Source organism: Babylonia areolata, chromosome 14 (genome assembly GCF_041734735.1).
Source record: "Babylonia areolata isolate BAREFJ2019XMU chromosome 14, ASM4173473v1, whole genome shotgun sequence".
Lineage (NCBI taxonomy): Eukaryota > Metazoa > Mollusca > Gastropoda > Neogastropoda > Buccinidae > Babylonia > Babylonia areolata.
This window is the reverse complement of record NC_134889.1, coordinates 1,742,986-1,755,789: the sequence shown is the minus strand read 5'-3', so window position 1 is coordinate 1,755,789 and position 12,804 is coordinate 1,742,986. Positions and strand designations below refer to the sequence as shown.

Here is a 12,804-nt window from a genome sequence, read left to right as displayed (position 1 = left end):
CAGTTGTGAGTCCATGGCTTTTGGGGTTGTGTGTGGCTGTGGTGTCTGGCCCAAAGTGGTTTCACTTCGCTGGTGGGGGTCTGGAGCTGTTTGCTTTTCATTCGGACAGGGATTATAGGGATTATAGGGATTGTAGGGATTGTAGGGATTGTAGGGATTGTAGGGATCTGCCTAGTCTCTTTAGGGATCAGGGGGAGTTTCAGCCTGGGGGGGGGGGGGTACGGTGAGGAAGTGGGGGAGTCAAAGTGTGTGTGTGTGTGTGTGTGTGTTGTGTTGTGTTGTGTGTGCATAAAAGTTTTCAGTAAACGCTTGGACTCTGATTTACGAAGAATATTTCACAATTTTTATATATAAATTCAGAATTTGGTTTCAAGATACTATACTCCTTTGTAGAGAGTTACGGGACTTTTATTTATTTATTGATAGAAAGAGAAAAAGCGAGCGAGCGAGTTAGAGAGAGAGAGAGAGAGAGAATAAGAACAATTCTTTTTAAAGACATTGGCCTGCAGCCACTGTCAAACTAAATGTACGGTCCATAAACAGAAGACAGCATGGAATCAGGCAAACACCCCAAGTTGATGCTATGTTACGACGTTAAGGCAAACACTCCAAGTTGATGCTATGTCACGACGTTAAGGCAAACACCCCAAGTTGATGCTATGTCACGACGTTAAGGCAAACACTCCAAGTTGATGCTATGTTACAACGTTAAGGCAAACACTCCAAGTTGATGCTATGTCACGACGTTAAAGTCTTAACTCCCGAGAGCAAGGTTTCGGTTGCGCCCCTTTTCTCTGCATTCAAATTTTGTATTACGTGTAGCTGACACATTTTGTACTTTCCAAAGTCAATTCAGGTCTAGATTGGAAGCTGCTAGGCAAATCTCGCTCTCTGCCATAAATGAAGCCAAACCGTAGCTTTATTAGGCTTTTATTTTGAATAAACCTTCACCGACGTCAAAGTGTCAGACTCTGGTGAGAAACTGGCTTGTTTCAAATCGCCCGCCATTTATAGTCCGGTTCAGGCTTTAAGGCAAACACTCCAAGTTGATGCTATGTTACGACGTTAAGGCAAACACTCCAAGTTGATGCTATGTTACGACGTTAAGGCAAACACTCCAAGCTGATGCTATGTTACGACGTTAAGCCAAACACCCCAAGTTGATGCTATGTTACGACGTTAAGGCAAACACTCCAAGTTGATGCTATGTTACGACGTTAAGGCAAACACTCCCAAGTTGATGAGAAATACACATCTCTTACATCAGAATACGATGCTATGTCACGACGTTAAGGCAAACACTCCAAGTTAATGAGAAATACACATCTCTTACATCAGAATACAATGCTATGTCACGACGTTAAGGCAAACACTCCAAGCTGATGAGAAATACACATCTCTTACATCAGAATACGATGCTATGTCACGACGTTAAGGCAATCACTCAATTAATGAGAAATACACATCTCTTACATCAGAATACGATGCTATGTCACGACGTTAAGGCAAACACTCCAAGCTGATGAGAAATACACATCTCTTACATCAGAATACGATGCTATGTCACGACGTTAAGGCAAACACCCCAAGTTGATGAGAAATACACATCTCTTACATCAGAATACGATGTTATGTCACGACTTTGAGGCAGAATTTTACCATTTCTTGTTTCAGTGGTAGGCCGATGTAACACTTAGCAATCCAAATGATAAGTTCATCCTGCACACAAGATTGTGAGCATACGTGTATTCATGTTTGTTCATAACAGGCACTCCAAGTCTCACAAATCTATGAAAGGGACTGAACTCCTGTTCAGTGCGAAACGACCACTTCTTTCCATGTGAGAATAGCACTCTTGTCCATAGGTCTTTCTGAATGCTGGGAACAACGTCTTACTCAACCCATTTCTTCTTCAGCACACACATACATACATACACGCACGCACGCACGCACGCACACACACACACACATGCACACACACACACACACACACACACACACATGCACGCACGAGCACGAACACACACAAGCACACACACTCACATTCATACACATGCACACACACACACACACACACACACACATACACGGCATACAGACATACACAAACGCGCGCACGCACGCGCGTACACACATTTGTATTTGTATTTCTTTTTCACTGTCACAACAGATTTCTCTGTGTGAAATTCGGGCTGCTCTCCCTAGGGAGAGCGCGTCGCTACACTTCAGCGCCACCCATTTTTTTGTTTTTTTTTTCCTGCCTGCAGTTTTTTATTTGTTTTTCCTACCGAGTGGATTTTTCTACAGAATTTGCCAGGAACAGCCCTTTAGTTGTCGTGGGTTCTTTTACATGCGCTAAGTGCATGCTGCACACGGGACCTCGGTTTATCGTCTCATCCGAATGACTAGCGTCCAGACTACCACTCAAGGTCTAGTGGAGGGGGAGAAAATATCGGCGGCTGAGCCGTGATTCGAACCAGCGCGCTCTGATTCTCTCGCTTCCTAGGCGGACGTGTTACCTGCAGGCCGTCACTACACGTATACACATACACGCACACACATACACACGCACACATGCACGCATGCAAACACACACACACACACAAACACACACATACAAACACTTAACATACACACACACACACACACACACATACAAACACTAACATATACACACTAACACGCACGCACACACACACACACACACACACACAAACACTAACATATACACACTAACACACACACACACACACACACACACACACACACAAACACACATACAAACACTAAGATATACACACTAACACGCATACATACACACGCACGCGCGCGCGGGCATGCACGGTAGACAAGCATGGAAACACCTCCCCCTTCCGCCCCCTGCACCCCCCACCTCCCCGTCCCCGTCTGTGGGTCCCCTCCTTTACTTACAATCCTCTCTCTCACTTCATAATATACGTGTCTCTATCTCTGTCTGTGTCTGTGCCAGTCTCTCTTGCTCTCTCCCTCTCTGTGTATCTGTCTATCTGTGTGTGTGTGTGTGCGTGTGTGTGTGTGTGTGTGTGTGTGTGTGTGTGTGTGTCGTCATTTAAAATTATTTTTGAAAAAAGAGACATATGTCTCAAGCATTACATACACGGTTACAGAGTAGCTATCACACAGCTGACACTGAATGTATTGTCCTTTGTCATGGGGCAGGTTGGTCCCTATGTCATGGGGCAGGTTGGTCCCTTTGTCATGGGGCAGGTTGGTCCTGTTGGTCCCTTTGTCATGGGGCAGGTTGGTCCTGTTGGTCCCTTTGTCATGGGGCAGGTTGGTCCCTTTGTCATGGGGCAGGTTGTCCGTGGTCCCTTTGTCATGGGGCAGGTTGTCCGTGGTCCCTTTGTCATGGGGCAGGTTGTCCGTGGTCCCTTTGTCATGGGGCAGGTTGGTCCCTTTGTCATGGGGCAGGTTGGTCCCTTTGTCATGGGGCAGGTTGTCCGTGGTCCCTTTGTCATGGGGCAGGCTGTCCATGGTCCCTTTGTCATGGGGCAGGTCGGACTCTGTATTGGCAGATGAGGCTCTTAACCATTCTGCCACCTTCGTTTTGGAATTTACTGCAACAGCGACATCTCTCTGCATGCACACACACACACACACACACACACACACACACACACACATACACACACACACACACACACACACACACACACACACACATACACACACACACACACACACACACACACACACACACACACAAACGTAAGATCTATAAAAGACTGTTAAGACGAAAGAAAAGAATGTACACAAATGATCTTGCGAATAAAATCAGCGACGTCCTTTATAAAGATCCGAACACCGCCTGGAAAACATTAAAAAGTTTACAAACTGCAGGCGAGAATGCCACACGCAAATATCAGTTGAATACATCCATATGGACTTCACATCTGGAAAAGCTCATTGGCAAAGAGGTGAATACAGAAGAAAAACAAAGGCAAAAAAAAAAAAACAGAAACAAACTTAAAAAGAGTCAAACAGATGAGAGTCTGCTTTCAAATATCAACTTAACAATATAAAACAAAGAAATCAAGAAAGCGAGCAAGCATAAAAAAGAATAATAAATCACCAGGATTGGACGGCATTACAAACGAAATGGTCAAAACAAGTCTTCCAATAACTATCCATATCAATCACAAAATGTTTAACATTATTTTCACTCAAGAGAATAAACTTCATGGTTGAAAAGATACTTGTAAACCTAAGTCTGGACCACATTAATTTTGTTAAAAAGAGATTTACATTCATCACACAAAGACTGACGTTTGTGACATACAGAAGTTATGAACTGAATATATGATATACCAGAAAGATAAAATAGATAAACCATCAAAGCTTAAATTCAACAATACCATTGTAGCGTATTACAATTCTGAAGGGTATCTTTTGAATATTATCTGACAAGCTTTCAAATATAAAAACAAAAACCAAAAAATCAGGATAACTGCACATGGCCTGAAAAATGAAATATGTTGATACTTAAATATTCCAGAGTATATACACTGTGGCAGTTGTAAAGAACTGGCAGATGATACTCATCTCTTTGATAATTGTGTCCAATCTAACAAAATTAGAGAATCTTTCAGGGATATAAAAATATACTGATAACATAGGTAGTGATCCTGGTCTGTTGATGTTAGTTATGCCCAACTGATGTTAGGAAATGTTAGTGTTTGAATGTTTTACCGACACATATTGATTACTATTGATCTTTCTGTTCTGTGTGTCACGTGTATCCTGACTAAGGTTTCACGACAGGAAATGTATCATATCATATATTCACAAACAAAGAAGAAGAAAGAAAAATCTGGTTTCAGAACAGCATGTTGTAACCGTCAACAAGCCCGTCAGGGGTCTGGAGAAAGGAGAGCACCAAAAAAATAGCTGTGATGCTCGGCCCAATACTCCCCTCCATATTGCGTCTGCACCCACACCCTGTCCCCTCTCTGCAAGCGGAAGACAGACGAGGCACCGCACGATGTCTCGTAGCCCTCGCTGCCGTAACAGCGGGAACGAATCATAATGGAACCATTGATGTACAGGTCAATGATGAAGCTGGTCAGGACTTTGGGGAACAGCTGGAAGCCCAGGGAGTACACTCCGGGGATGGCCACAGTGTACACTCCACTCTCAGGGTCGTAGTCTCCCTCCCCCGCGACAAAGTCCTGCCCGAAAGGGATGGGGGCGTGGGCCGTGACTTGAGGATCCTTCAGCACGGCTCGGAACGCCGCTTGTCTGGCTGGAAACAAAGGAACTACGGTCAACACAACGAGGGCTGCAGGCTGAAAACTGTGGGGGCAGGCAGAATGATGACTGTCAACTTGGAGATATCAATAGCAGGCTGTACACTGTGCAGGCAACACTTACATGTATATGTGTATGATAGTCAGTCAGTCGTGTCCGACTGACCAGCAGAACAGCTGTGGAAGCAACTGCTGCCCCGACTATCCCGGCTAGAATTTGATTGAAGTGGAAAGTACCATGCCCAAGCTACATCCCCACTCTCTCGGCCAAGTGCGTTGCCTAAAGTATTGGAAAATCTATTTCTAGGCTGAAGACAAGGCATCTGCCTTAAGAGTGTAAACATCGGTTGAATGACAGCATTTTGAAGAAGAAAAAAAACAAAAAAAAAACGTTCAGCATCAAACTTTATAAAAGTGTCCAGAGTATGAATAATCATCGATTCTTCTTCCCTCTGCTGTCAACTTATAGAATGGTATATGACCTTCAACTGATTGTGTGGTATATAACTTTCAGAGCCTAATGCATTCAGTAAGCATCGTTGGGAGTTTTGCTATTGAAACACACGTTTGGTAAATTTAGCAACAAAATGTGGAATGATGACCGTGAATATTGACAAAGTACAGTGACACTGATCATAGCTGCATGCACCAGACACTGCAAGCCCAAGCAAATAGGTGAAAATTGATGGCTTCGGATTTATGGGAGGTTATGGACATTAAAATTTTCAGGTAAAATATGTCCCCTTAAAAAGCATCAATGCTGATTAGGTGTTTAATGTTAAATTGTTTGTATAAACAGACATTAAAAAAATCCAACACTGGATTAATGAAGTGTTACTTAAGTGAATTGATAAGTCGTGTTAGGTGTAACAAACAATGAGGTATATATCATATAACAATTTGGCTATTTGTACACAAATTGTTAAATATCTTCCTGGAAAAAATCTTTGTTTTTGTTTGATTATTTTGTTTTAAAAAAATTGGGGAACACTTGCCCACACACAGTTGTAATGTGGACCGTCTGCCAGATGTATAGGTAGAGAAAGGGGGAGAGGCAAAGCGAGACACAGAGACAGCATTTTATTTTTCGTTTAAACCAGGGTCCCCCTTTTGCTTTGGGTCCCAGTCTTCTACTGCACCGACTCACCAACAAGACTGGCGTTCAGGGAGCGAATCATTTCAACCGCGACGTGTAACTGTTGCTTCGTGCTGTCCAGTTCTGACCGGAAGTCGGGCATCTGCTGGTTAGTGCTGTTCAGTTGTGACCGGAAGTCGGACATCTGCTGGTTAGTGCTGTTCAGTTGTGACCGGAAGTCAGACATCTGCTGGTTAGTGCTGTCCAGTTCTGACCGGAAGTCAGACATCAGCTGTTGCTTCAGGTCTTTCGTCATCAAACTGTCCCTGTCAAGTGAAAGTGTACAAGTCATCATTTTGGGGTCTGTCATCGTGCTTGATTCCAGTTAAAGCGCATTTCAGCTATATATGTCGTTGACAAGACTATCACATGTAGAGAACGCACTACTGCACACACACACACACACACACACACACACACACACATTAACGCACACTGCTGCGTTATCCTTTTCAAGAACCAATGTCACATTACCCTCCCCTCTCACACAGAGAAAAACACTGCCTGTCACAACAAGCATCAAGCGCCTCTGATCGCAACGTCAGTGGTCACCTCCCCCTCCCCTCTCCCTCCCACTATTTATCATAACAACCAGACCGGTTTTGTTCATGATTGAAAGCATTTCCGCTGGCTGAACTTGTGCTGTTCTTTAATCGGATACCATTGTACTCGTGCGTTAGTCATTGTTTGAACTTGCGGGCATTTTGCATTTTCATGCGTTTTGATAAAATTTGTTTCTGTGTTGGAAATAATTGTTGCGTGTAAAGCACACGTACTTTGCATATGTGATTAATACCTTATGCGATATACTGCCTTTTACCCTTAACACATGGCCCTCGCAAGAGGGGCTTCGCATAGGATATTTAATTATCAATAGCTTAAGGAATGAGACAAATGATATTGCAACCATTTTGCATAATAATGGAACTAACTTTCACGTATTCTGTGCAGCAGAGTCTAGATTGACTGGTTTAATTCCCGATTCTCATGCAGGCTATACATGCCGAACTATGATTCCATCCGACTTGTCACTGCTGGTCCAAGATCTACTGGACTTCTCTTATTACTGTGTCAGCCGCTCACTATCGCTTAAGAGACTAACTCACCTTGAAAATTATATGAATCTAATTGGATAGAAATTAATTTCAAACGTTGTAAATCAATTATGATAGGATCTTTGTACAGAAACCCAGAATAAATTCTTCTTTTGGGAGACTAACATTGTTTTGACAATAACTGGTACAAAATGTGATGCTATGTACGGACTGGAACAAATAACTGATTGCCCGACTCGTATTACCGAATATACTGAAACCCCCATTGACCACATTTACGTCAACACAAAATCTAACATAGTGAAAGCATGTTCTGTTCAAACTGGCTGTAGTGACCATTCGTCTTTGACTTGGAACAAACTGGCTGTAGTGACCATTCGTCTTTGACTTGGAACAAACTGGCTGTAGTGACCATTCGTCTTTGACTTGGAACAAACTGGCTGTAGTGACCATTCGTCTTTGACTTGGAACAAACTGGCTGTAGTGACCATTCGTCTTTGACTTGGAACAAACTGGCTGTAGTGACCATTCGTCTTTGACTTGGAACAGGAACGGTGTCAAAATTTCTAAACCGGGACATGATTTTTTTTTTTTTACAGAAGATTTACATACTTCGATGAAATTACATTCATCAACAATTTGCTTTATTCTGGCTTAGAATACGTATATCAGATTAGAAACCCTGATGATGCTGTTGACTATTGGATCAACACATTTAATTCTGTATATGACAAACATGCTCCTTTTTTCTTTTCTTTTCTTTTTTTTAATGGTGAAACATAAAATTAAGCCTCCGTGGTTGACAAAAGAAATACACAATGAAATGAATTTAAGAGACTACTACCTCAAATCAAAGAAAAAAGAACTATATGAAAAACAAAGAAACAAAGTAAATTCCATGCAACGAAAAAGTATGATTAAATATTTTCAGGACTTTGTGGCTTCCCCCCACAATTCGAAATCAGTTTGGAAAGCTATCAATACATTGACTAAAAACAACTCGAAATCAGTTTGGAAAGCTATCAATACATTGACTAAAAACAACTCGAAATCAGTTTGGAAAGCTATCAGTACATTGACTAAAAACAACTCGAAATCAGTTTGGAAAGCTATCAATACATTGACTAAAAACAAACCGAAATCTAATTTTCAAAATCCAGTAAATGAAATATCACCTGATAAATTAAACTTTCATTTTGCTGATATTGCCAATAATATAATCGTAAATGATAAAACAAATGAAAATGAACCAAAGCTACTCGAACAATTTTGTAATTCGAAGAATATTTCAGCCAGCTTTGACATACTACCACTGACAATAAATGAAGTATTTAATAGCTTACTACGTTTAAAACAATCTGGAACAAGAGACTTAGATGAACTTGATGGCGAAATATTAAAACTCGGTGCCAAGACTATATCAGACACTCTGACCTATATCTATAATTTATGTATTGATAAAAGTTATTTCCCACTAAAATTTAAGCAAGCTAAGGTTATACCCCAACATAAAACAGGCGACCGTACTAATCCTTCTAACTACAGACCTATCTCGATCCTGTCTGTTTGTCCAAACCACTCGAAAGACATGTTCAAACCAACCTTTATTCTCACCTCAAGAAGTATAATTTGATTCAAGAAAATCAGTCAAGTTTTCGAGAACACCACTCTCGTCACACATCTCTTGAATTATTGAAAGATTCCTTTCAAATATGAACAATGTATTTACTGGTATTCTATTTGTTGACCTCGCTAAGGCCTTCGATGTCAATCACTGGCTTCTAGTTAGAAAACTCACGTATTACTAAATTCTTTATCTCCTTCCTCAGCAACCGTCATCAGCTGCTTGAAATCAGTTCCAGCAGGTCTAACTCACTCCCACTGAAATTTGGTGTACCACAAGGACCAGTGCTTGGACCACTTTATTTTCTGTCAATATCAATGACTTGCCATTACTATACAGTACACGTGCAAAATGTTCGATGATGACACTTCACTTCACTCAAAACAATAAAGATCCCACAGAATTGTAAAAATCTCCCGAAAAATGTAAACAGTCTGACCAATTGGACCGAGTTGAACCACACATCCCGCAACACAGGCAAAATGAAATGTATGTGTGTGACCACACGACAGAAGCAACAAAAAATGTATTCCTCTTTTATACCATCATACACCTGAAGTATAATCACACAAAGTATTAGGGATCATTATAGACAATGACCTGTCATGGTCTAATCATATTACAGAACACTTATCAAATTAAAACCTAATACTTTGACAGATACTGATCACAGAATTTTAGACATCCTCCCGCTAAGAAGTAGACTTATTTAACAAAAGTATATTTATGCACAGTGTCAAGAATGAACGCCCCCCCCCCCCCCCCCCCCCCCCCCCACCCCCAAAAAAAAAAAAAAAACAAACAAAAAAAGTCCAGAATTCTATTATAAATGAAAATAGACATACAAACTGTCTTTTCCACGACTCCGAAACAGTTTATATTAATCCAGTTTAACATATTCCGGTGGAACGATATGGAACAACTTACCTTCCTGTTTAAAATCATGTCATTTGAAGCAAACTTTTAAACAAGCTCTTAATACTTGATGGAAAAAATATTATCCCTTTTATGTTTTGTCATGATTACCCTTTGCCTCTGATATTCCTGTCATCTATTGTGTATCCGTCTGTTACTTTCTGTCTTCTGACTCCAACCTTCTTTTCCTCCTTTCAGAACTTGTACTTTATCAGTTCTGTCTGTCTGTCTTCAGTCTCGCTCTCGTTCTCATCCTCACTGTCTCTCTTTCAAAATACTTTATTTTTGTGAATGATGCAAGGATTCTGCTTTCGTATGTTGTAATTGTGTCATGTATATATGTTCATTTGCTATTTGTCCGATTATTGTTTTTCCCCATAGAATTTGTGGGTCTTATCGTGCTTGATTTTTCATGTTTTACTCTTCCTCTCGCCCTCCCTTTTTTCTTCTTTTTTTTTTCCAGGGCAGGATGAAAAAAAGCTGTACAACCTTATTCTTTTACCCTCAATAAGATCATTTTGACTCGACACGCATACATGCTCGCGCAAACATACTCAGGCACATGCATACACACTGAACTGTAAACTTTGCCAACGATGTTATTTCTTTTCTCTATGTATTCCGTAAGCGATGTTATTTCTTTTCTCTATGTATTCCGTAAGCAATGTTATTTCTTTTCTCTATGTATTCCGTAAGCGATGTTATTTCTTTTCTCTATGTATTCCGTAAGCGATGTTATTTCTTTTCTAACCATTCGCCCCTTCTTTTTGTCAGGACATTTTATCAGTCTATCTTGTCTGATATTTCTCTGCATGCTATTTCTCATCCAACGTATTTTGCAAACCATGATTTTTTCCTCCGAATTTTTCTGTAAGCAATGTTCTAATTCACCTCTATAAATCTGGCTGACCGTCTGTGCTGTTTCTATTCCCTGTTCATTCTGAATGCAGTGCAAATTATCTTCCGTGCTAGATTCACAAGCGATGCAATGTCTTTTCTTTGGTGCAGAATCATGAAACAATACCCCAGCTTTTCTTCTTCTTTCGAGTCTCCAGTGTGTGTGCTTGTGTGTGCGAACCCGTGTGTGTGTGTGTGTGTGTGTGTGCGAACCCGTGTGTGTGTGTGTGTGTGTGTGTGTGTGTGTGTGTGTGTGTGTGTGTGCATCTGCCTGCTTGTGTCCATATGCATGATGTAATAACATACTACTCACGGTTGTGTCCATTGCTTGACACTGTCTCGAAGTTTCTCCACGGACTCCTTCAGCTCCGTCATCTCTTTGTTCATCTTTGCCTCTCCTTCTGCCAGCTCGTCCTCTGTCTGACGTTGTCTTTTGTCCTGTCTCTCCTTCAGCCACTCCACGTCTTCATCCAGCTCTTCCTTCAGTCTCCTATCCCCTTCCTTTCGTTGTTCCTTCACATGTTCCAAACCCTCTTCTATCCGCTCCTTTAAGTGTGAATCTCCCTGTTTGAGCAGTTCTTTCAAGTCGCTGAACAGTTTCGTTACTCGTTCATCGTACAGGGCAGAGGGATCAGGAGACAGGGATCTGTCCTCTGGTGGCGAACTGACCGCTGACTCTGCTTCAGTGCTGAGGAAGATGGCAAGCATAACACAGGACACAGCAGTCCACTCCATGGCAGAATTTCTACAAAAACGTGAAATGTACTCTCAGCAGATGTCTTGACTCAGACTGTTGGACCAACAGTTTGGTTTACAGGTTTTATAGAAATGTTGCGTGCCCCCTGAGCCTTGGATACTTCATCCTGACTGGTAGATAATTATGTTCACATCTAGCCAATGGCAGCCTTCGTACGAACGAAATGCAGTGTGTCTGGGGTCACGTGGCGTCAGCATGGCGGGAGGTACAGGATGCTTGGCCCACATGAAGGTTTTATCAGCACAGACTGCTGACGGGGCAGTGACGGAGGGAATGTGAGACGGCACTCACACCTCAGCCACTGCTGGAAAACAACCTGAACTTGAAGTGTCTGCTGCACTCATGTCACTGAGAATTTGGTTTGAGAGAGTTGAACGAATGTACATTTACTTTCTGATAGAATTAAAATAATGTACACACACACACGCACGCGCGTGCGCGCACGCACGCACACACACACACACACACACACACACACACACACACACACGTGCATTCACTCACCGCTATACATCAGTGGATGCTAATGAGCAGTACACCTAATCCTAAAAGTACGCGACTTCCATTTAGTGACAAACCCAAAAAGTTAACATCCACCACAAAGTCAGCACGGGTGTTTACTGAGTGCTGGCACTCAGTTGACCCAGCGAACGTTCGTCAACCCAGGAAGTTGGGCAATGATATGATAAATAAACACGGCTGATAAACAAGCAATGCTCTGTATGCGGCTATCGCTGTACGCGTGTTCAGCCGGCGGTAAATTGGCTTCCTTGACCTCGGACGCTGCTCAGCAGTAAAGGAGCAGGATTTTGTGTTCGGCTGAGCAGCAGTGTCGGAGACAGGCAGAGAACGATATTATTTTAAGATGGAGGGGAAAGGGATTAGGCAAAAATGCACAAAAAGCAAATCATTCACGATAGCAAATTAAAAACTACGAAATAAGTGAAGCATGCATATCACATTACCGTATACATTGATAAGCTTAAAGGCCTGTGTATAGTACGAAGATTATATATATATATATATATTAATTTATATATTGTATGCATATGATACTGTAATGGAGGGGAGAGAAAAGAAGAGTGAATGAAGGGGAAAATATAAGAAGGAAGAAGGGCTGAGAAACAGGCAGCCTG

General features: G+C 41.7%; 1 protein-coding gene across 1 annotated transcript; it reads right to left on the bottom strand.

The window, feature by feature from the left end:
* Positions 1–3,676: 3,676 nt before the first annotated feature.
* Positions 3,677–11,762, bottom strand: LOC143289442 (uncharacterized). The gene is made up of 3 exons (XM_076598410.1): positions 11,225–11,762; positions 6,433–6,686; positions 3,677–5,281 (listed from the first exon to the last, which is right to left on the bottom strand). The coding sequence occupies exons 1-3, from the start codon at positions 11,644–11,646 to the stop codon at positions 4,890–4,892; spliced, it is 1,068 nt and encodes a 355-aa protein (XP_076454525.1). The 5' UTR covers positions 11,647–11,762; the 3' UTR covers positions 3,677–4,889.
* Between the last annotated feature and the right edge of the window lie 1,042 nt (positions 11,763–12,804).